Genomic DNA, 24,517 nt, shown 5'->3' with positions numbered 1-24,517 from the left:
CCAGGACTGGAATGAAGGCCGCGGCCGCGAGCGTCCCCCAGTCAGCTGCCGGCCCCGTGCATCTGCGTAGCGGGGAGTGCGGCGCTGAGCCCGCCCGCTTTATAACGGGGCTCCCCGTGCCGGCTGGACTCTAGCAGTGTCATCACATAAATGTCCCCACCTCACTGTCCATAACCTTTCTTTCCCCTCTCCGGGTTTTTACTCTGATCTCTTTGTCCGTAACAAACACGCATTCTAGGTCTGGTGTGAGGCTCTGTGTAGACACTGCTTCATTATCCAGTTAATCTCCGTTTGCTGTCACCTATTCAGCCAGCAGTGGCATCTGCCTGCTTGTTAATCGAACGCCTTGTTTTTCATTGTTGCTTATGGGAAGAGCTGAATGACTCGTTCTGGCCCAGTCAGCCCTCTGGGCTTATTGGCCACAATAGGCCTGACCAGCCAGATTAAAGTGTGCAGTCACTGCAGGCTGGCTGTGTCATCAGTTCGGGATCCGTGGCTCCGGTCAGAGTTCGAACGTGAACATAGCTGCACGAGCCTGCGCAGTTCATTCTAGAGTGGAGCAGGTGGCTTCCCGGTCCCTCCTCCCTGACGCTCTGGTAACACCGGGCTGGGGTGCTTTCACTGCCGGTGTTCGAAGCGCAGTGAGAAGCGGATGTGGCTGCCTCCTTTCTTTCCTTGGTTTACCCTCAGGGGCCTGTTGTGTGTGTGCTCTGGGTCAGTGCCTAGCACTTAGAAGGCGGCCACCTGGTCAGTCCTTGTGGGATGATTGAATGTGGTCTGATCCAAGTCAGGGACCCTAAGAGTAAGGCAAAAGGCTGCAGCGATCCCCACGCCAGTGTGCTGAATCTGAATACTGAAAATGCGTGGTCTACACCCGAGCCCCTAGAGATTCCGATTGGGTTGTTCTAACCAGAGACAGAGGACTCTGCACTTTAAGCATACATTCAGGTGATTCCTTTTTCGGTAATTAGCATTCAACAAACAACGTCCCAGGGGCTTTAAAGAGAGTGATGGGTTCGGGAAGTTTCCTGTGGGACATGCAGGAAACACCTTTAGTGCATTCCATTTTTACCAGAGAAGGCAGCTAGGTTTCATTTGCCAAGTCAGCTCAAATCTGTTCATAGTGTCTGTGGTATAGTAGAAGATTCTGAGGTCATGCTTAGCTTGCTCGGGAGGGGAGGACAGGACCGTGGTTAATAATCAGTGATGTCTGCAGGTGCATATGGGAGTGGGGCCTATGTGCCATGCACCTGCCGTCTCGGGGGCCTGGACACAGGGCCTGGAGACTGGGTCCTCAGCTGGTATGGTCTGGGCACAGGGCGGGCCAGCCAGATGCACACTGTGATAGATCATTACAAGCCCTGGCTACCTTTCCTTCTCTTTAGATTTCGGGAGTAGATGCAGAAAGCAGCCAGTGCTACCTGACAGGCTGGGGGGGGGGGGGGGCGAGCACAGACCCTGGCACCACACCGAGTCCTGCCTTACCTCGGAGCAGTTGTGTGAAATTGGGCGCTGCCTTTAACTCTGGGTCTTAATTTCTTTGTCTGCAAATGGACATAGTAATAGTACCTCCCTCCTAGGGATGAAATGAGGTGAAACGCATCAGCTCTCAGGAGAGCGCCTGGCACATAGGACAGTATGTGCTGGCTGTTACCTTTCCTCGGAGCTTACCACGATCTGTGGGTAGAGCAGCATTTTGAACTCTCTGGAGAAAGGAACTTTTGGAGTCAGAGATCCTCTTCTGGTGACGGGGCTGTGAAATTCACACAAGAGGAGGGTACAGCGGGGGCTCCGAACCCCCCAAGAACATGTCTTCCTCTTGTGAAAGGAGAGGGGTCACGAAATGTAGGCATTGGCTTAGGCCTTCTAACAACTTCTCCCTGTCCGTGGAGCGGTGGGCGGCAGGCCGCTGAAATGCCCAGGGGACAGTTATGGACGTTCGCTTGTAGCTTTGAAGAGGAGGAGCTCAGCTGGATTTTTGCATCAGGAGAGACGGTGCTAAGTGGGACCTGTGTTCAAAAGGCAGCACTAATGCAGGAACAAGAACCAGCAGCATTCCAGCATTTATGAGCTGGCCGAGGTGGCGGTCCTGGAAATTCTAACCAGCTGCTTGGCCGGTTAGCAAACCCTCCCAGGACAGCCCCACCCTGGGACAGGTTCTCCTGAAACCCGGAGAGCCCACGTAAGACTCTTGCTTGCCAATTGTCTTACTGGTTTTCACCCAAGTGACCTTTATTAAGCTCCTGTCCTGGGGTGGAGGGTCCAGAAGAGGCGGCCTGGACCACAGGTCCTCAAACTCTGGCTGAGTAGATATGTCAGACATTTAACAGATTCTCAAGAATCTGTCAGTCCAGTGCCTACGAGGGGGCCACCGAGCTCCATCCTGCAAGACGTTGGGATGCTCCCTTTGGTGTTTACCCTACACGACAGGGTGGCTGAGATGCGTGCTGCTGGAACAGGCCGTCTGTGCAGAGGGCCAGCCACATCCCAAGAAGTCCAGAGGGAGCGCACTGCAGGCTGGGGGCTCAGGCAGGGTAGTGTGAGACCTGGCCTGGAAGGGTGGTGGCTGGCCGAGCGGCACACACATAGCACGTTCAGGCAATGATAAGTAGGTCATTTCGATGAAGTGTAGTGTCTGCATGAGGGCCGAGGTTGGGACGGTGGCGGCCTTGGAATGCCTGGCCTGGGAGCTGTGGAGGGGCTCTGCATAGGAGAATGACATGACCAGCACAGAAGACAGACTTGAGCGACGGTCAGTTGGGCTGCGTCAGTGATGCAGTGAGGCGGCAGAAGAGACGGGGCAGAGGCGTGGCGGTCAGTGCCTTACCTAGGAGCACGTGACAGAACTGAGAGGCTGGCCTGGAGGGACGCAGTGAGGATACTGTGGACGGATCTGCCTTGAAAACCTGCATCTTTCCTCCCCACCAGTCAACTTCTTCTTGTGTTTTACAGATTCAGCCAGTTATTGAAAAAACGTTTCCTTTTTCTCAAGTTCCGGAAGCCTTCCTGAAGGTAGAAAGAGGACACGCAAGAGGAAAGACCGTAATTAATGTCGTTTAAATAAACACTCAGTGTGGTGATTGTTGGCTCTTATTTGGTGAGTGCCTCTCGGCCCAGACGTTTCTGTAACCGTTGCTTTCCAGATTAGATGATAAGTTCCATGATAGAAGTGTAAAAAAAACAGACACCTTTTTACCAGTTATTTGTGTTCTGAACTGAGCACAGGTTCGTTTTATAGCGCCCCCCCCCCAGTCTGTCACCCTGCTCGGAGCGCTGCCTAGTACCCTGCCCGACATCCCTGCGTTCCTGTTTGCCGAGCAGTCCTCTGAGCCAAGCAGAGGGACACACAAGACAGGATATGCAACTATCCGCGCTTGGCCTGCCCTAGGAATTGCACGGGAAGACTGCAGAGCTTTCTTCCAGCTGTTTCTTCACACCAGGTTTTCCCACTGCTGGGTCATCTTCTGTTGCAGTAGCTCAGACTGTTCACGTGAGACGCTAACGCTCCAGGCCTGTGGCTGGATGGCAGCGGGAAGTGGCTCCTTACGGCTACTCCTGCTTTAAAACCGTGCTCCTTGGTGCATGCAGCTGGGCACGGTTTCCTGTGCTCTGCTGTGGTCACGACCACCCTCAGAGTGCCGAATCCGTCCTCAGGGTCACATATAACATCGGGCTGGTGATTTGGTTGTTGACTCTCAAGAAAATGAAAGGGGATGCTAAAGTTCCTAACTTTTTAAAACCCTTACATTTTGCATGAGGGCTAGGCCTTTTTCAGCAATTGAAACATGCGTCTCTGAGGACTTTTCCATGGAAATGGCAACCCTTCTCCAGTTTCTGACCTTAAATGCCTGCACTTACCCCAGCAGTAAGCCCACTGCAGCTGTTGAATCTGTGACCTTCGCTCAAGGTAAGTGTCTCTCTCCTGGTGTGTTCCTCGTTACCGCACCTCAGCGACGGGCTTTTAGCTTTGGACACAGACTTGTCTTGTAACTTGCTTCTCGGCTTCGTCCTGTTAGACACTCGTTTGGTAATGTGTTGGATGAGGGCTTCTCTCTGGAAGGGCTGGTCTCACCAGTACAAATATGTTTCAGAAGAGAGAAAATGTTCTTGTTGTTGTCGGTACCAGCCACTTTTGACTGCCCTCTGAACAGCCTCCGCTCTTTTCCTGGCGGGCTCCCAGGTGGTACAGTGAGGGGGCAGGACTCCCGAGGGAGGACCTCACCTACCCTCGGGTCCTCTCTCGGAAAGCGGAGTGTGCCCCTCCACCACTGAGTCTGGAACGCCCTGCCTCCTTCCAGCACCCTGAAACCTGCCTCTTCCTCGTCAGTCTGCCGGTTCTGACCTGTGACGTGTCTAAGGGTCCACGGTAAGGACGCGCTCAGCGCTCATGCATACAGTTAACCAGAAACAAGTTTATTCAAGAGAGGAATTCGACACTGGCGATTGTAGAATGTCTGACCCCCACACGCTGTAGTGATCCGCACAAAGGCCTGAAGGCCCAGCTGTACAGCTAAGAACAAGACAGACCTGCTGGCAGCTGTTGGACATGTGCAAACGTTACTGTAAAACAGAAGCTAAGCTCCTGAGCACAACTGCCTACCCGAGACTCCAGAGAGGAGCCTCCTTTGAGCACTGGAAACACGGGAGCAGATGAGAAGGAAACGAGGTTTGCTCTTCCTGGGATGAGCGCACCGCTATTAACAAGGATGATGAAATGAGGACAAGAGGAAAGCGTCTGCAAAGAAGGTCTAGCAGTTTTGTTCAAAACCAGAATGCACTGCTTGAATAGCACCGGATGGGCCAGGGTGTCGTCAGCAGGTAAACTCGCTCAAATGCTGCATTTTAGGGTTTCCCGCGTTCTGTGATTTGAACAAGTGTTTCTCCAGGCTTTCTTTCGTTCGCATTCTGGAGACTTGCTGGTCACCCTCCTGACCCTCCCCCATCTCTCAGGTCTGCCAGAGTCTGTGGCCACAGGGACAACAGGTCAGAGACCAGAGGCGGCTCTGCGCAGGCCTTGCGCCCGTGCAGCTGGGTAGGAAGGCTGCGTGTGAGGCGACAGGCCTGAGCTTAGCGAAGGGTCAGAGAACATTGCCTCAGAACGAACTGTAGAGGAGCGAGAATGGACCAATAAACTAGGTCATGGGACTAGGATATGGGCATCTGTAAGAAAAGCATTAAACGACACTCGTCCCTCACATTTCAGGGCAGCCCACAAGTGGGTTAAATACTCCAAATCCTGCTAATGTTAGCGGACATGACGTGAAATCTTGTAAACTTAGTACTAACAAAGAAAATAGTATTTTGTTTTTTTGGTTCCTTAAAATGTCTTATTCGATCAGCCTTTCCCCACTTTGCTATAAAGCATCATTGATTCCAGAAAACAGAACCAAAATCATTGGCCTGATACATTATTTCTCCTCAGATGCTAAAACTTGAGCTTTTATCCTTCCCTGGAAAGTGTTTGTTAAGGCACTGGTAGGCACACAAAGACTATTCGAAGTCTGGTCCTCTTCTCTCCTGTCACGATCTTTGGAAATAATGTACATAGTCTTGATATAACATTTTTTTTTAAACACCCAAAAGCTGCTGAGGCAACCTGTTAAGCAGCTACTGAAAGGAAAGAAAGGCAGGAAATGAAAGAAGGACAAATGGTTGGTCGAAGACTATTACAGTCTTTTGAAAAGATGAAACCGTAGTCCTGGTCATGGCAGTCATTCAGGGGAGGACTGAGAGTTACTGAAGAAGGAGCAGGTCCCCTTTCCTCCTGGCTCTGTCCATTTTTGTGTTTAAGCAGCTGCAAGCCCTCCAGAAGTAGTCCTCCTGCTTTCTTCAGGTTTACAGGACCATGGCTTCCCACACTTGTGTTAACTTCTCTTTGCTGACAGTGTTGAGGATAATGTGATTTTGGTCATACTGTGAACCCCCTGAAAGAAAGAAAAGGAAAATAATAAAAGGAAATGTGCCTGGAGGAAACAGAGCAGAAAGGCCTGGGCTGAGAGGGTGAATCAGCACTCGGCTATGTTAACATCCCATCCGATGGGCACCAACAACTCCACACAGGATGTCCTATCTCTCCAGGCTCCTTTTCCTACCCAAGACTTAAAGGTAGGAAGCACTCACTTTTTACGTGTCTGAAATGGGGTGGGGAGTGGTGGAAGAATCTAGAAAAGGGGAAAGGTACAAAGAGATTGTGAAATGTATTCAGTGATTGTGGATTCGCTATACCAGGCCTTGAAAGTAGTGGAAGGGTTGGCAGCTGGAACAGGTTTTGCATGAACAATGACAAATGCTGTATTAGGGCAAAGGGGAGGTTTGAAAGATACCCAGATACACGGACTGGGCACCACGCCCACTCCTGGGAACGCACTTGGTACGTGAAACTTCATAGCACTTGATGTGGTTTAACTGTACTTGCAAAATTAGTATAATTTAAACTCCCTTTCACCAGAATGTAAGAATACTTTCCAAGGGTGCCTACTCGATATTTAGATACGTGGGTGCTAAAAAAACAGCCTCATGGCCTCTTCTTTTGATGGAGAAGTATAAAGTAAGTTATCTGATTTTTTTTTCAGTATTGAATAAATACCGTTTCAAATACCTTATCCTTTCTTAGCATAAGCCTCTGTACCAAGGTTGTATCACAGGGACTCCATCGAAATCAAAATCTGTTCCTTTAGATGTGAGACAGTGTGACTGGTATTGAAATCCTACTGCATCCTCAAGCCAAGAAGAATTAAATGTTCTTATTCTTTAAAGAAGTCTGTTTATCATCATTGATAATCTAGAGTGTCTACCCATCTAGGGGCAGGAGAAGATACCAGAGCAAGGTGCCCTGGGCCTGTATGTGTAAGTGTGTAGTGGGGAACAAAGTTACCACCACCAAAATCCCACTTTCTCCACACATACTCTACTCCATTGAGATTTGGGGATGTATTCGGATCACAGTGCCGTCTTGCTTCTTTCTTTAGGATTATGATGTAATACATGCAGAAAGAATGTTAAGATACCATAATCTTAATTATAATCAGGAAGACTAGAAAGTTCTTGAGAAATCATCTGATTTCATTCTTTTGCCTCTGGGGAGAATGGAGATCATCCCAAACTCTTGATGTTTTTAAAGCGAGGAGGAATCCGCTTCCATGGTTGTCATAATGGACAGGGCCTGAGATAATACATGGCTCTTATCAAAAAACACCTCCCTCCCCAGACACCAGGAGATAGGTTACAAGAGAGCCCCATGGTCTGACAAATCTTGGGGCAAGGTCAGCAGGTAACAAATGGTTCAACAGCTGTAGTTGATGAAAATCCCAGTCTCCTGTTAAGTGACCAGAGAAGTATTTGTATTTCCCCTGCACCAGTGGGGGCTGTGAGGCCCTACTCCCTCCTGTCCACAAGGTGGCATCACTCTCTCACGTTCTGAGCAATTGAAATTCAGTTTAACAAGGCAAGCGACTAGTGCAGCTACCCTACCTAGATATACTTAGAGTTCACAAGCGTCCAGAACACTAATCCTCACTCAGGAAGGGATCTTGGAGCTTTAAATCAAAGCCCTAAGGAGGAAGCTCCTTGAGTCCCACAGTTCTTGTCAGTCAAGACTCGAAGCCAGGTATCTTACTCCCTGTCCAGTGCCAGTGTAGCAAGGGGCAAAAAGTCCTATGTGCTTAGAACTTCTATATTGGAAATTCTGAAGCCAAGGCCGTATTTCCCTCCCCCCTTTGGTACCCAGTGTCTAGCCAAGAGTCCACCACATAGTGGGTACTCAATAAATACATGTTGAAAGAATAAAAAATGCTCTATGAGACTAGCTCATAAGGATTACAGGAACCTCTTAACCTTGAGACAGGAAACTGATCACGTAAGAAACATGAATCTATATTTTTAAAAAAATGATGTCAATGTGGTCACATTTCTTTGGTTTTGAAACTGTCTTGTAAGACCAGGGAGCTCTAGTTCAACAAGGTGATACATGCATACGCACGAGAATCTTCAACTGGACTCAGAGCAGAGCCTTTGGTGATCTTTAGTCTATTACAATAAAACAGATGGTTCAGAGTCAGCCTAGGACCATATTCTACCTCCGCACTTACAGGTATAAGACTGTGATCAACCCCTCTGAGCCTCACTCTTGGGGCTACAAAATGGGACAGGGGAGGAGGGGGTAACATGGGGCTCCCAGGGTTGCTGGCAGGTTCCATGAGCTAAATGCATGTGGAGTGTTCACAGTGGCTGGTACGCAGGAAGGGATCTCTTACTATTAATGGTATGCTCGTTTTCACAAGTAAAAAAATTCATTTTTAGTTAAGTACAGACAACAGAGAAAATAAAGGATTCTTACCTTTGACATCTAAAACTAAATTCGGTTTCAACTTGCTGTAGATCCTGCCATCTGACTTCATGCTCCAGAACTGACTGTCGGCATTCTGGTCGAGGGCTAGGCCCAGTTTAGAGCCAGAGGTCACGAGGCTCCCCACGATCGTCAGGCAGCAGTCTTCTGCTATCTGCTTATGGGACAGACAAGGCAGCTTAGAACGGAGACACATTCAAGGACCGTGATCAGTTCTTGGCACAAATTGATTTTTCAAGTTGTCTTTGTTTTCAGCGTTAGCCAGAGGAACTGGGATCAAACAACAAATACTTATACCTTCATTTCAGATGACACGGGTGCTGGAAAGTTCTCCATTCTTGTCTCTTGTAAGATTTCTGCCCTTTGTGAGTCAGGGAAACCTTAGAACATTAGTTCTCCCTTTCAGAAATGACCATGATCAGAGACGGGGTCTGTTGCTGTATCTCCCCTGACCTAAGCATCTCTGCTCAGCCTGACCCTTCTGGAACGTGACTACATCTCTAATTTGAAAGGCTGTCGTAACAATGAAGTGGCTTAGAGGGCATTTTGCTATTTTAAAATTTGAAATTGCGTTTACTCTCTTGTCATGAGAAATGTCTAACAAATTTCTAAAAAGGCATGCTATCCATCTGTAAAAAGAGAAAGGATAAAATACAAATGCAGGGGAGTGTGTTTTAATGCAGCGATTTTAAGGGTCCTTTTCTGAAGTGAATCTATCCTTTATATACAAACTGTATAGTCCTGTGTTCACGTGACGGTAACACCTCCTGCTATAGAAAATGCTTATGAAAAGTATATAGGAGATAAAAAGAGTGATAATCCAGGATAGTTTCTCACTGACCTACTGAGTTCACAGTTAACATCACTAAAATGTTTATTAGAATTGCTGAAAGGCACTGTTTTCTTGAAGTATTTAATTCAAAGACAGAAGCTGGCTTTTTTTTATGTTTCTATAGTCCAGCCACTTCTGTTTCTCATGCTGTCTCTTCAATGCCTGTCTAAACAGTACTTCTGATTCTCCCTCAAGCACAGACCCAATTAACAGGCTGTGCTCCCTTCCACAGGGCTGTATGCCTTCTGCTGACTCATGGGGCACCGAGTTTTAAGAAAAAAAAAATCGGGAGCAAACAGTCAAGCCCATAAAACCAAGAAGGAGTTAAAAAGACTATCTACAACAGAAGCGTGAGCTTCTCTAATAAAGTCTTACGCTACATTCAACTTTGCCATGTCTTGTATATACAGGCAGGAGTGATGCAAGAGGGAGACAGGCCATTTCCCATTTTATAAGGTATGACAGTTAGGCAATGGATTGTGTTGTACACAGGGTCATATCTCATCGCCCTAGTCTGTGGGGTCCTCCAAACCAAACCAAGAATGATTTGCATTTATAATGCTGGGGCTTCTTGAAATAAACCATACTAAGTAGATTAAGGAAAGAGAGAATAACACAGACACTTCCTTCTGTTACTACCTAGAAATCAGGCACGGATGCAAATATTCCCTCTTGGATCAGTGCTAGATTTAGCTCCCGTTTTAAGTTCCTAGATTGGTTCTATCGGCTAAAAAATACTTTCATGGAAAAGCTTCTAATTTATTTCTGAAAGTGCTCCAGGAAGTGTTAAATAGCATCTACCTGAAGAAAGAGACTATTACAAACCCTTATCTAGTCCTAGAAGCTCACCCTGCATTTGATGCATCCTTCTTGGTAAATCCAAATCTGATCGTCAGCACCGACGTCCTCCATGACCTGTATTCGAAGGAGCTTCAGATCCTCTAAGTTTCCATTGGTGGACATGAATAACCCTGTTGCTTTGTTTCGAAGTCGGAAATAAATTCGTTTCTGGAAGACAAAGACGCCGGCAACAGTCATATACAGGCAGTACTGTTAGGAGCACAGAGTAAGCATGGACAGCAGGGGCGGAATCAGAGGGAGGTGGGACTAGGGATCATTTCTATATCCCTCAGAGGCTTTAGGATTTTCTCCAGGAGGAAAGTTTGTCAAAATTTCAAAGTGCCTGAGACGGGGAGCCTGTGGACAGCCCACAGTCTGATGTTGGGGGTGGGAGCATTTCCAAAAGCCATCACCGCCTCTTAGCGCCAGAATCAGAGCCCAAATCCAAAAATTCAGGGGGTGGGGGCAGACCAATTTCATACTTAAAATTGAAACTAAAAAGTTGAGTTACATTTACAAAAAAGAAAAAGATTTCAGAGAAGAGTATTGAAAACCTGGAGAGGGAAAACAAATACCTGAACAAAAGGTCGTAGAGAACCTATGTGGCGACAGCCACTGAACTCGTACCAATTCGGGACTTCTGCTGGCGACAGTAGGGACTGCCGACCCCTATAATTGCCATATTCGTAAGCAACCCATCTGGGAAAACAGTAGAAAACCACAGTAAGTGGCAATATCCATTTCCGAGTTAGCCCTGATTATTTATACAGCGCTTCCCATTTTTACGCTGAGCTTTATGCTTTAAATATACATTGGGGGAGAAAAGGAAACTACCTTATTTTCTAAAACACTTAAAGCACCCATTTCTGGACCAGTAGGAAATTCTTGGTACGTGAGTATGCCAAAAGATCCATTCCGGAATAGAAACAGGTTAAGTGTTTCCCTCTAATAAGGCAATGAAATACGGTCCTTTCCACAGGCTGCCCCGTACTTCCTATGAGGCTTTCGTAAAACATTTTCAGTTGTAATTAAAAAAAAAAAAAGATTTTATTTATTAGAGAGAATACTTGAAAGGGGGCACGGGCAGAGGGAGAGGGAGGAGCAGGCTCCCTGCTGAGCAGGGAGCCCGACATGGGGTTCAGTCCCAGAACCCTGAGATCATGACCTGAGCTGAAGGCAGATGCTTAACCGACTGGCCACCCAGGTGCCCCCAGTTGTAATAATCTTTTATTTAAATAGTATTTGTAAAGGTCTTAGCGTGTGGTACATGCTAAGTATTACATAAGGGTTAAAGATAAATATTTAAAACAAGTGTAATCTTCCTCAATCTGGAAAACTGTTGAAGATACTCTGGTCTCTGCCCCAAGATGCTGGTGCCATGCCTGGAAAAGTATAGGTTCTAGTACAGACTGGCGTGCAGGCAGCCCAGCAGCCTTTCTCTCGGGCTGATATAGGACGTCAATGAAAAATGTTCTCTACTTTTAATCCTGGATCTCTAAAATGTTATTTTAGCCATTTTATCATAAAAACAAAATAATAACCCATAATTGTTCTGTAAATAACTGTAGGCCCCTCCAATATCTGATGCATACAGATAGATTATGCCTATTGTTTTTATAAGGGAAAGAAAAATAATTTCTTAAAAATATTTATTACATGGGGGCACCTGGGTGGCTCAGTCGTTAAGCATTTGCCTTCAGCTCAGGTCATAATCCCAGGGTCCTGGGATCGAGTCCTGCATCAGGCTCCCTGCTCAGCAAGAAGCCTGCTTCTCCCTCTCTTGCTTTGTCAAATAAATAAAATCTTTAAAAAGTATACTAATTATATGGGTAGTCCTTACTCATTTTTCTATCTTAATTTCAAAATTATTCAAAGCTGAGAAAAACCTTTCCACGTTGACCTTTAATCATTGTGCACAGACAGCATCTTCTAATCATTCCTCGGTAAAGGAAGATCTCATCCCTACTCCAAAGCCAAAGGACTTGGTCTTTCGAAGGGATACGAAAAATCAGCTCGCTTTCTTACTTGCTAAAAGAGTGCTCGATGTGTTTACTGAGCACTGGTTTGCAAAGGGTTCCCCTAGGAACTTGAGAGGAGCTAAAGGTCAAAGTCCTTACCTTAAGTAAATTAAAAATCTAGATAAAGAGATGAAAACGACCTCGCACATGGCTTTTCCCAGTGGGCAAACTGTACTGTGAAGGTGCATAATTACTACCCCTTACAGGAAATAAGGGGATAAGAGGTTATATCTCAGTTTGCTTAAGGTAGCACAGGAGAGAAAGAAATGTCAGACCTAATTTTAAAAATCAAGTATTTTATTGAATAAGAAGGTAAGTCACTTACATGCCACCAACTACCTGAACAGAGCGTATCTGTGTGTTGAACCCTAGGGATCGGAGATTAACTACTTCTGCAGTAAGTTCAATCTTTTTTCCTTTGAAGTCTTCTCTTTCAAAAAGAATAATTGTTGGTTCAGAAAATTCCTGTCGAGGAACAAAAATAGTGTTCTGCTACTCAGCTTTGATGATAATTTGGACTCATACAGAAACACCTTGTTAAGGACAAATCACGGGACCTGACCAGGCTCAGCCTGTCCTAAAGTCCCTTTCCCTGGAGATCTCGGTGGTCCTGTTCTCCAGAGCTAAAGGGAGGAAGGACAGAGGAGCAGGAAGGTTTCCTACGGCATAGAAAGGTAGGTAAATATAACGGTGTTTTAAAGCGGGGGGAACATATCCTAAGCACAAAGGAATGGATATTTGAATCATCAACACTTGTAACTTATTTTCAATTTTGCCATTTTTTTATTGGGGGTAAGGAGGGGCTAGAGAGCCATGTATGTAAGTAAATGGTAAGGGTCTAAGGATGTTGGCTGTCTGGGGTCTAGGGGGACAGTGGTAATGACCTAATCAAGGAACCTTCCCCTTATAAGCATTTTTCAAATGTCTTTTCTTCTTGTTTTGTTAGTAAGACAACAGATTCTGTGTACTCGTGCTAAGCTTTCCTGTAGGAATAATTGTTAGAAGGAGAGAAAAATAAAATAACAAATAACAACAAAAAACCCCAGGAAGCCCCACGTTCAAGCCCTCATTCATTTGAAAGACGACGAGCAGAGAGGTCCACTGATTTTCAGAAAATAAAAAGCTGGCAGCTCATGCTTGTTTTTCAAATTACAGACCCTTCTGACCCCAGTCTAAGCTCTAATGATAATAATCCTAAGATCATAAATAATACATCAAAAATTCCCTCCCTGCTTAAAGTTTTGTGGTTAGGGTGCGGCAACTTACAGCTTCATTTATGTGGATGTGCCCTGACGTGTACAAAGATTTCTGTCGAGCAGGAAACAGCAGATGAGGGTGGAGAGGAGGTTCGTATGGTGCAGGAACGAGGTTACATAAAACATATAAGGAAACGACATAACTAGGAGAAGTGGCGTGAGCATATATGCCAAGTTCTAATTAAAGGAAGGCATTTGAAAACTTGGCAACTGAAGTGGGTTTGTTTTGTTGTTGTTGTTTTAATATATATTTGGAGATAGCTTTTAGAGTTCTAGGCAGGTTAGATTATCAAAGTTTTAGATATTTTATTGTTTATAAGCTAATGAATCTTACACATCATTCCATGTTTCTCTGCTGCTATTTTCATATCTCAAGAAAGGTCAACATTTTAGTTATTTGAACAGGCAGGAAGGGAGGCGATCAAGCCACCTCATGTATGTTCTTCCTACTTTTAAAACTCCAGTCACCAACTACATATGTTTAAAGCTTGTTAGGAGAGATCGGCTACAAAAAACTAACCAGCGTTTCCACAACTACAGACACACCCGGACCTGACCGTCTGAAAGTTACCGTGATGTTTTGTTGTACTGAATATTGCTTTGGCTGCATCAGAATTAGAGGTTTCTGTTCAAAAAGGGACACTATCATCTGAACTAGCTACATATGTGATAAACTGGGAGCAGACAGGACTGCAAGTCTCTGAAACAGAGTGCCAGATTGAACAACTACGAGGACTTTCTGCAACTTGGTGTCAACAGCAACAGATACAGGAAACTAAACAAGAGCTCCGCGAAGGATATAAAACAGGTAGTTCACTGCACAGAAAACCCAAATGACTAATTAGTCTATGAGATACTGGTCTCACTAATAATGAAACATAACACAGCGAGATGATACTTTTTGCTCAGTTTCTTCAAACTCTCAAAAGTGAGAGAAAACCCAGTAATGGCAATGATGTAGAAAACAGAAACCCACATGCTCTGCTAGCAAAGATTTCAAGTAGTGGAATTTGGCCGTACTTAGAGAAACTGCATATTCATGCCCGTGAAATCCAGCAAATCCACTCTTTTTAAATACACACCAGGAGACTCTCACACAGGTCAATGGGGATGTGTGTGTATTAAGTAAAATACGGTGATGAATACTTGCACTAGTTAGAATCAATAAACTAGATGTACGTTCAGCATAATGGACAGCTCTTAAAATTTTTTTAATGTTAAGTATTAGGTTGTTTATAATGATGACAACTATAGATCATAGCGTATATAAACTAAAAGCCAACATGCAGATTAAAAAAAAAAAAACAACGTAAGAATATCCAAGCTGTATCCCAAACACATTAGAATGGGTGCCTATAAAGGAGAGAGGAATAGAAATAGGGATCAGGTATGCAGTGGAAAACAACAAGACAGGAGAGGGGCCTTGAACTAACCCCTGATGACTCAACACTCTACACATGGAGTCTGAGAAAACAGCAAACCAAAACAGATCTGAAAAGAGGGGTGCCCGGCTGGCTCAGTCGATTAAGCGTCTGCCTTTGGCTCAGGTCATGGTCCTGGGGTCCTGGGATCGAGCTCCACACCGGGCTCTCTGCTTAGCAGGGAGTCTGCTTTTCCCTCTCCTTCTCTCACTCTCCCTCAAATAAATAAAATCTTAAAAAAGAAAAACTACAAAGAGACCAAAAAGTTAAAGGATGGAAAGTTCTACAGCAACCGTTTTCTCTGCTCTGACTTTAAGTCCCGAGGAAGCCCACCTGCTGGTCTCCATCAGCTCCGTGAGCCCCTCATCTCTGTGACGCTGTATTCACAGTGACATACTTACAACGTCTATAAAACGAAGAGACTTGAAAGTTGCTCCTGGCAGGCATCCCATGGCGGAGAGACAAGGGTAGTGGCCTTCCTCCAACACGTACTGATTACCAGAGAAATTTTCTCCATCATATGCAACCCAGCTACAACAGGAAAAACCACATACATGTACAATATGTAATTTGAATATTCCTATTCAAGAAGTATGATTTTGAGAGGTAGCCTACTATAAAGCACAATGAATATGGCTAACTGTTCTTTCTTCAAAAATACCTAGACCTATTTACTGCTGTCCATCTTGCTGCAAATTAATATTCATAAGAAGTCAGCTGTTAGTTTGCATTTGGGAAACGTTTTTCCCTGCACACCTTCCAGTATTCCTTGCGCCTCTCATGGGCTCCACCATTCTCCAGCCCGAGTCCTCTCTGAATAACCCTTCAGCTGTCACAGCTAGTCAGCCACCTGGATCTACTGATTTCCTCCTGGAATTTCTCTCCCTTATCCTCATTTCCAGCACGTCTGAACCGGGCCAGGAGTCGAAATACCACAGTGCCTTAGACAAGTCACTTAGTCCCTGTGGGCCTCAGCATTATTAGTGACATGGTCATTTACCAGCTTGCCCAGAAGAGGTGAGGTTTTTTGTTCATTCTTTTAATCCAACAAATGCTTACTGAGGACTAATTGTGTGTCGGGTACTTTTCCATTGCTGGGGACGGAAGCGAGGACAAAACGAAATCCCTGCTATCAATAAAGTTTACACTCTAGTGAGCTGAGACAGACGATAAATGAAAAACAAAAGTACATATCTGGTCCTACTAAGTGCAGCAGGGCCAGGGATAAAGAGGAACTGGGACAGAGACGGAGGCGTGTGCTAATACGCTGTGGAATTTTACGGTCCATCTCTGCGCTTGAATGCAAAGCCAGTGCAGTTTCCACTGTGCAATGCTAAATGATAGGATCGTGCTGCTTAGACCATAAAGAACTATACAATTAAAGGCACCCTTACTATTATTATTATTAGACGTAATTCCTCATCACCTGCACAGGTGGCTCCCAGGGTGTCCTGGCCAACTTTCCCTGACCTTGGACTCCCCTCCTTCTAAAGCTTTCTTAAGACTGTTTTCAGCCTGGCACTTTGAGTTCCTTGCCTTTCCCTTCTTGTGTTTTCTACGGCAGCCATCTAAACTCCTACGCTCAGGGGGAGCCTTCACGACCTGATCCCGTCCTCTCTCCCCAGCTCTAGGGTGGCGTGCTCCCTGATCACATACAGACCAGCCCCACACCAGCCGTGCACTGCCTGACATGCAGAATGCCTGTTTTACTCCTGTTTTAAAAAAAAAATCTACCTTGGGAGGCACCTTAGAGATTATCTGGAGTCCCGCTGCAGGTGACAGGACAGGCTAGAGAGTAGAGAACCTTGTCTGAATCACACTGTACATGGCATGGTGACCTCATGTTCTCTGATGTCCGGCGCTCAGAGACTGCAAGGTACGGTTTTGTACTGACACGGTCTTGTATTGTTGGGTGGTTTCGTAGAATGCCAAGCACCAAGGTGTCACCGAATACTTGCTGATATGTGAATTCTCCCCTCTCCCCGCTGTTAGGCTCTGCCAGTCCACTGCTGGACTTACCTGCCTCCTAAAACCCTGCACGACTTGGTAGAAAACGAATCATCAATTTGACTTGTTGTTTCTTCAAAACCTTGACTGTGACCTTGAAACTGTGGTTCCGAAAACAACCGAATCTTCAAAAAAGTAAACAAATACGTCAGATTATTTTCCTAAACACATTAACCCATTCAGCCTTTGCAACGATGCAGACATGACCTGTTAACTCTTGTTAAGATAAACTGCTATGAATTTTATAAATCCTTTAATTTTCTACTTCTACATTAATGATCAATTAGAAATACTTTGGCTGCACCGTTCAGGCTTATTTAATTCAGAGACATCAAAGGACAATCCAACAATAGAGGCGGGTTTCTGTAGAACACCGTCACAACAAGCTGTGAGGCATTTGAAAGCTTTATTGTGGCCAAAAGTAATTGTTCATCAGTTCTAACATTTACAAGGAACTGCATTTTGGAAACATAGTATAGTTTTCCTCCCTCTCAATGGAAGATACTTGCTGACTTATTAGACTCTTGTGTATGCCAGTAAAGGAGGCTGCAGGGGTGTTTGTGCCTCTGTAATTAGGGCTGTCTGAACTCTGAGCACTTCCATTAAAAAGCCTAAATAACAAATGTAACACTTCAGTTGATGCAGACAGTCAGCATTCAAAGGCTTGAGTGAGAGGCCATATAAAAGAGACCATATAAAAAAGTGTTTGTCTAATGCAGACACAGCAAATATGAAAATTCATTTTACTGTTTATCATAACTCTGTGTATTGTTTGAGATAGTAATCTTAGTGTATTAATGTAAACTGATCTGGTATAATGATAATCAAATTTAACTTTATATAATAAGAGCATTTTATAAGAAATATTTAGATATGGGTAAGTGCTATCAAGCATTTATAAAGGAAACCTAAATCTAATTTTAAAACACAATTATGCTTTCAGGTATAAAACTTGGTAAAACAAAATGTCCCAAATATCTCACATTTTACACATAAGATCAGCTTTTCAATGGAAGCCCCTAATTATTAAAAAATAGATTATTTTTTAAGTTACCTGATTTCGTCTCCTTGGGCCAGTGAAAGAATCCTAAAATTTTTTAAAGGGAATAGAGAAGGAAATGAGTACAGCAGACATCTCGAAAAAGCTTTTCCTTCCAGATCATTAGCAATTACTGTTAAAAATAATCTCAGAATAGTTTCTATAATGTTACATATTACATGAACCAGAAGTACACATTAAGGAAATCCAGAATTCAGTTAAATATTCTCATATAAAAGTATAACTCCTTACCAAACATATGGGTTGAACAGAAGAGATCTTACAATTTTTGCCTCCCCAGTCCTCAAAACTGGTATAGAAGCCTTTATCCAGTATATATTGTTCTCCTGTGAAGTCAGGATTCTCATAGGCTACCCATCTAAAGAAACAAAAACACGGACTTGTTATAGTTGAAGTTTACATATATAATAAAACTAGCAAACCTACTTAAATATGTATCATAAGAAATTTCCATTTGTTTTAATAATCAGTAATCTTAATTTTTCTGATTCTCTAGTAGTCTTTTGGGAGATTTGTCCATATGACAAATAAAAGTGACAAGTGAAAGAATATCTTTACCTGAACCTTTTGGTGTTCTCAGTTATCAAATCCTATTCCCTGAGAAAGTGTCAATGGGTATATTTGTCTGTATTTCTTTCTAATTCCATTCTAAGGAAACAACCTGGACTTCCAAGAAGTACCTATAAAGTTCTCTTAGTAAGCAAGCAAGAGTTCTTTTTGTTATCAACATTAATACTTTTCCAGAATGATTACAAGAAACTATGTCTCTATTACACAACAAACCACAGTGGGGGGAAAAAAGCTGATAGAAGAAATGCTTAAAAAAAAATACAGCTAGGGCAAAACAGCATGTACTAAGGTCCAGAGATGTGACAGACTCTGGTGTATTGGGAAACCATAAGAAACTGGGCATTACTGGAGAAAAGGAGACACTGTGAATGGGGGAGGGGACAAGGCTGGAAGGGAGGAAAGGATCAGAGGCAGAACGGAAGTATGATACCTCTTTTACAAATCACAGTAATTTAAGTCTTTGGGTGAAAAACACATTCTTCGGGTTGGCAGGTATACACAGAGAAATAAGAACTCTCACGTTGTGTGCAGGAAATTCAAACCCAGGGAAGTAGTGAAATACCCGAGTTCAAATATTACTTGAAATAACGATGATTAATAATTATGCTATCTTGATGTTCTGTGTAATCATCTTTATGTATAACGCATCAAAGTTCAAGAGCTGGGTGTCTTTATAAATACATTGCTCTCCTTTTTGCAAGGTCATCACAACACTGCAAGAATTATTTGGGTTATAAGTTTTCTTATGCAAACAGTTATGGTTTTAACCAAGTTGATTGTAAAACAAAATTCGTATCCTGAGTGGATTTATGTCCATTGGCATAATAAAAAAATTCCTCCAAATTTACCATTAAAAAACAAGCAAAAAATACAGCTAAGTAACTAAAAATTTATTTGGAACAGGATTTCCGATGTGACATGACTAGTAGAGTCGGCAATATTGAACAAACACTCAAATACTAAGATCTCTTCTGGGATGCTTTCTTTTGTCACCTTTCAAGTGAGCTACATTCAAAGGATAATCAACAAAACCAACTTCTTGATGCTACGTCCTAGCTAAAGATAGTCTTTGACAGTTCTTCAGTTCTTCTGTATTCATTCAGGAGATAACTCAGCGTCTCCTCCTGAGTTAATCCGCTGCCCTTCCTGATCGACTCACAGCTGGAAGGAATAACGCCTATATGCCTGTAGATAAACTCAGAACTTTCCAAATGCTTTCACATCTATGACTCCTTTAATCTAGACAGGTACAGGTTTTCCCATTTTATAGAAAGGAAAACCTAAAGACACAGGAAAGTTCATTCATTGATTCTTTCAACGAACATCGACGGGCCATGTACCGCGCGCCAGGAACTGAAGGGCAACGCAAGGATGAAAACGGTGACCCTTGCCCTTGAACTTACACATGGCTGAGAAGTAGCACGTGCAATTATTTGTTGCACGAGCAATATACTCTCTTTCCCTATGTTTGTTCTGAATGGGAAGTGACTTGTCCGGGATGACACAGTTGATTACTTAGTGGCCAAGGACGGCCGCGCTCCTGCCCGAGTCTCCCGAGGCGCCCCACGCTCCATCATGACCCGAGCTGCCACTTGCCAAGTCTCCTTTCGTTTACTCTTCCATCCAGCTACACGTAAAACAGTCCACACGCTGCAGAACTCGAACAGATTCTGATTTTACTGTCAAAAGGGCTTGACTTGAGGCAAAAACTCAAATGCAGTCACTATTAGGAAATGAACAGCAATCAAGGAGAAAAAGACCACCACAAAAATCTCCAGGGTCAAGTAGCTTAGGACAGCTAACGTCAGTGCGTGCCCTTCTGGCCGTCTAAACAGAGAAACTGCTGGAAGACCAGCCAGTCTGTTTCAGAAAATACTGCTCCCCCACCTCAGAACCTCAGCAGCAATTTTTAAAACCTATTCTTTGGGGCGCCTGGGTGGCTCAGTCGTTAAGCGTCTGCCTTCGGCTCAGGTCGTGATCCTGGCGTTCTGGGATCGATCCCCGCATCAGGCTCCTCCGCTGGGAGCCTGCTTCTTCCTCTCCCACTCCCCCTGCTTGTGTTCCCTCTCTTGCTGGCTCTCTGTCAAATAAATAAATAAAATCTTTAAAAAAATAAAATAAAACCTATTCTTTAACATTGTAAGGTCAAGAATTAGGAGACCTAGTTCCAGCTATGGTCATGACATTAACTTCCAGATAATTTTGAAGGGGTCGCTTAACCTTTGTGAAAGATCATATTTTCATTTATAGGTAAGGGGTTGCCCAGGATCCCAGTGCTGATAATGCGTTAGGCTATACAGAGCCTGAGAGCCTTTGGCTTATGGAGAGAAGTGACAGCCAAGCGACGGCATGGAATTTATGTTGGGGAGGGGGGAGTATTTGCACAGCAAGAATATCTACTCTATGAAAACCAGGACTTAAAAAAAAAAAAAAAAGAAAGAAAAGAAAGAGAAAGAAAGAAAAAGAGGTTAAGCCATATCATTAAAAAGTACCCCTCGCAGTCTCTGCAACCGTAACAAGTTAAAGGAGAGCAGAGAGTTAAAAGGCCTTTTTGCTTGACTGACTTCAGGGTTTGGAGGGAAAAAGGCTGTGAATGGGGAGAGATGGACCACAGGAGAAGGCAACTGAGTGAGCCTTAGAGGAAGCTGTACCGAGCACTTTTTTTTTTTTAATAACAAGTGAGAATACTCTATTTCCCTATAAAACTAAATCAATTGTAAGGAAATACCCAATACCACATAAACCTATTGAATTCATGGAGGTTCAAACAAACAAACCACTTATTAAGATGTTACTTGAATTGACGGTAGTGCTGTTTTCCTTCCGAGATGCAGCCCCAGATGAATCACCCATGAATATGAGGGTAAAAATAAAACCCCAAAATGCAGATCTGAGATTCTACAATCTATCAATAACTCATACTTGAGTAATAAGAAAATCCCTTACTGTCCTTGTTTCAACATATTCTTACACATGAATCAACACTTCCCTGTTTGTAAGGTTGGAGGGGGTGGTGGGGCGAGAGCGAGTACGAGTACTGGCAGGTCCCAGCTGCTGGGATCACCACTCGGGCGGCAGGGCAAACCGGCCCTTCCATGGAAGAGAAAAGGAAAGAAATTACAACGATGGCACTTTAATTTTTTTTAGCTGCAGTCTAGAAATATTTCCTTCTGTTCTTAGTTTTAAAAAGACTAGCCCAGTTTCCACCATGTGAACAAGAGCATAGCACAGAACTTGAAATTGCTTCGTAGAGCTGGGAGAGGGAGCTTCTTCTGATGTTGCGGTAAGAAACGGAATGCAGTTCCCAGCACCTCCATGGTTGGATTCGTGAGCATCCTTCCTGAAGGCTGGTCTCTGTTTCTGAATTAAAATGAGTTTACCTCCCAGGGAATTTATTACCCATGTGATAGTGAACCTCCTGGGAGACCCCAGACACTCAAAGTTTTCTGAAAAGTTTGTGCGTTCCATACTGAGAAATGAAGAACCAAACTACAATTCTTATTTTACCAAGAAGACAAAAGTCATTAAGATCATTTTTCCTTGAAACTTTTAAAAACAAACAGGCTAGTCTTCCTCCCTAGTGTTGGCACATCTCCATCTATCAACCTCACAAGGCCCAGGTCCAACGCCACCTCTTCGGCCAAAGTCCTCCCTGTGTACAAACGAAATTAGTCTCTCTCTGCTCAGTAGATTCCGGAGCACTTAATCTCTAGGTCTTTTGTAGCAATGATTATGTTTTATACGAATACTGTAACTTCTGTGAGGACATAATATAATGCTTTGCAAGTAACAGACCTCAATAAATATTTGTCAGATAACCAACTAAATGAACTATGAGGAAGCAGCTGGCCCTGGTAAATACAGAAGCCCTTCCACAACCACAGAATTTAAAAGGAAGTGGTGTGTGTGTGGGGGGGGGAGTGATGTGTGCACACCTCCCTTCAACTTCCCCCAATACCACAACTCAACTGCTATCACCAGAAAAAAATTTCCTAAGCCAGGAAATACAACTAGAAATGACTAAAAATAGAAACCTTTAAAAGCAACATTTTGTAAAGGAAACTAATTTCAAGTAAACAAAGGCTGGGTTAAAAAAAAAAAAAAAGACTGTCTCTGGGCATGATTCTACCTGTGCTAACAGTATAATCTACATAAATGCCCTAGGGGAGTTCTACCCAGCATCCTTTTGCTTCTTCTGCAAGGATGCATGACTGGACTCTGACTAATGGAACGAACACACCTGGCGAGTACCAAAATGTACAACTGTTTTTCCAGACTGAACTATTTTCCTTCTAAGTAATTAACTTTAAAGGCAATCTAAAATAAAATACTATAGGGCCACGGCAACATTTCACATGACACATGACTTCTGCCATACCATACCTTTTGTCTATGGCAGACTGTAAAATGTTAAGACACCATAGCAGGACCCAGTAGAAGGCATTTCCTGCTAAGAATGAAGACCCAGAAGTCCCGGATGTCACCCTGCCAAGATGGTGCCACAAGCAACAACCTATACAAGGATTTGGTGAAGGTGACTAACAGTAAAAGCACATTACATGGTAGACACATCTCAGTGTGTCTACGGGAGGCTCCATGAAATATGGTAGAATTGAGGTTAGAATGATCCAAATAGCCTATGTTACTCATGACATAAAAAAACCTAACATCAAACACTTTTGACAGAACCCATGTCAAATAATTTCATGTAACTATTTAAGAATACTCTCACTTTAAACAAATTATAACTGGCGTCAACCTGGATCATAAGAATAACTGTATAACTTCTTTTAATAGACACCTGTTTTGCCCATTCGATATCTGTCCCCATTCTTTCTGCCATTCCTGGGGGAACAACTCACCCCAATCACATATAAGTGGATCCCGTGGGACTGACCCTACCCTGGTCTGGGACTGGCCACATCACGCAGGCACCATCATCTCCTTGACTATGGAGATTGGTTCAGGCAGGCACACATGACGCAAGCTGAGAGAATCATAGTCAAACCTGGAACTGTTGTGGGAAAGAGAAGCTCTTTCCACTGGACACAGAACAAAAAGCAGATGCTGCTGCCTCAGGCCACCAGATGGAAGTGGCCTGCCTAAAACCAAGTCAGCGCAGGAAACAAGCCCATCAGGAGGCAGAGAGCAAGTTCTAATGACAGTGTCTAAACCCGATATCCAGCCATGACTGGAAGCAAAAATCTTTTCCAGGACTTTTAGGTAATACAGTCTGATAAATTCCACTCTTGCAGTCGTGTGCGTCGCAAAGAATCTTGACTGATCATCTTTCAACAAAAGCTGACATTAGCATTAATAAAGCATTCAACTGCTAAGTCCAGGTACAGTGAAACAATTATGTCAAAATAATAGTGAAGAAATAAAATAGAGCAAATGTAGGATGTAGGGGTTCAGGGCAGGCCACCCCAAAAAGGACCGCAATGGCTATCGATTATTTCAAAGTAAAGTTACTTAAGAAACAGTCATGCACAAAGGACTCTCAGACCCTCCTCTGCCTCCCTGAAAACAGGAAGTGAATCTCTCATGTGAAAGGTACCCTCCCTGTACCAGGAGGTAGAGACATACCCTCGTCGCCAAAGACAGGGAATTTAGAGCTGAGAAGGCTGTATAAACAAACCTTGTTACTTTTTACTAGTTTATTACATTAGCCCAAATTCTGTTTAGAATTCCTTACTAACTGAAGCTTCCACACAAGTTTTATCCTGTCAATTTCTAACAAATGTACTTTCTGTCTAAAATATAAAAAAACTGCCTACCTTGGTTATTTCTTTGGGTCTCAATTTCATTATTAGACCTCCATAAGCCTGTAACTAACTTTGATGCTTTTTTTCGTCTCGTTAATCTAGGTCAATTTAATTCTCAGACCAGCTAGAAGAAGCTTGATGGGTAAAAGAAAGTCCTGCAAGGACTACAGGAAAATCGAATGGGACTTTATCTCAACCTCAGTTTTCTAATGTTAGATCATTATTTTTCATTTGATTCCTATCATAAGAAATCCAGGAGATCTTTCCATGCAGAATGATAAGAGAAGTGGATCTGTGGGTTTTTTTCATGGAACCCCAAAGTCTACTGCAATATTGTATTGCACATGAAAAAAAAGATTATATGAGAAGGATTTTAAAAAGCAGTTATGAAAATATTGTGGCAG

At 43.7% G+C, this 24,517-nt stretch overlaps 2 protein-coding genes and 1 long non-coding RNA gene across 3 annotated transcripts in view; 2 read left to right on the top strand and 1 right to left on the bottom strand.

Moving 5' to 3' along the window:
• RTN4IP1 (reticulon 4 interacting protein 1) overlaps window positions 1–3,080 on the top strand; it is a 44,426-nt gene extending 41,346 nt beyond the window's left edge. The window contains exon 9 of the mRNA XM_008704986.2: window positions 2,953–3,080. Coding sequence (XP_008703208.1) covers window positions 2,953–3,060 — 108 coding nt within the window. The 3' untranslated portion in view covers window positions 3,061–3,080. The remainder of the gene's footprint in view (window positions 1–2,952) is intronic.
• Window positions 3,081–4,392: 1,312 nt separating this feature from the next.
• The window catches only part of CRYBG1 (crystallin beta-gamma domain containing 1), a 48,279-nt gene continuing 28,154 nt past the window's right edge, over window positions 4,393–24,517 (bottom strand). The window contains exons 12-20 of the mRNA XM_040627585.1: window positions 18,010–18,136; window positions 17,773–17,805; window positions 16,731–16,843; window positions 15,113–15,242; window positions 12,360–12,499; window positions 10,592–10,715; window positions 10,026–10,184; window positions 8,336–8,498; window positions 4,393–5,924 (exon numbers count right to left, since the gene is read on the bottom strand). Of these exons, the coding sequence (XP_040483519.1) occupies window positions 5,836–5,924; window positions 8,336–8,498; window positions 10,026–10,184; window positions 10,592–10,715; window positions 12,360–12,499; window positions 15,113–15,242; window positions 16,731–16,843; window positions 17,773–17,805; window positions 18,010–18,136 (1,078 nt within the window). The 3' untranslated portion in view covers window positions 4,393–5,835. The remainder of the gene's footprint in view (window positions 5,925–8,335; window positions 8,499–10,025; window positions 10,185–10,591; window positions 10,716–12,359; window positions 12,500–15,112; window positions 15,243–16,730; window positions 16,844–17,772; window positions 17,806–18,009; window positions 18,137–24,517) is intronic.
• LOC121102253 lies at window positions 12,512–24,205 on the top strand. Its single transcript, XR_005834303.1, has 5 exons — window positions 12,512–14,098; window positions 15,614–15,728; window positions 16,337–16,587; window positions 16,704–16,853; window positions 19,252–24,205. It is a non-coding gene; the product is annotated as an uncharacterized LOC121102253 (long non-coding RNA).

The sequence above is a fragment of the Ursus maritimus genome, unplaced genomic scaffold, assembly GCF_017311325.1.
Source record: "Ursus maritimus isolate PB19 unplaced genomic scaffold, ASM1731132v1 scaffold_13, whole genome shotgun sequence".
In the NCBI taxonomy this organism is placed as follows: Eukaryota; Metazoa; Chordata; class Mammalia; order Carnivora; family Ursidae; genus Ursus; species Ursus maritimus.
Note: the sequence above shows the minus strand (reverse complement) of the source record. Positions and strands in the feature narration are given on the sequence as shown.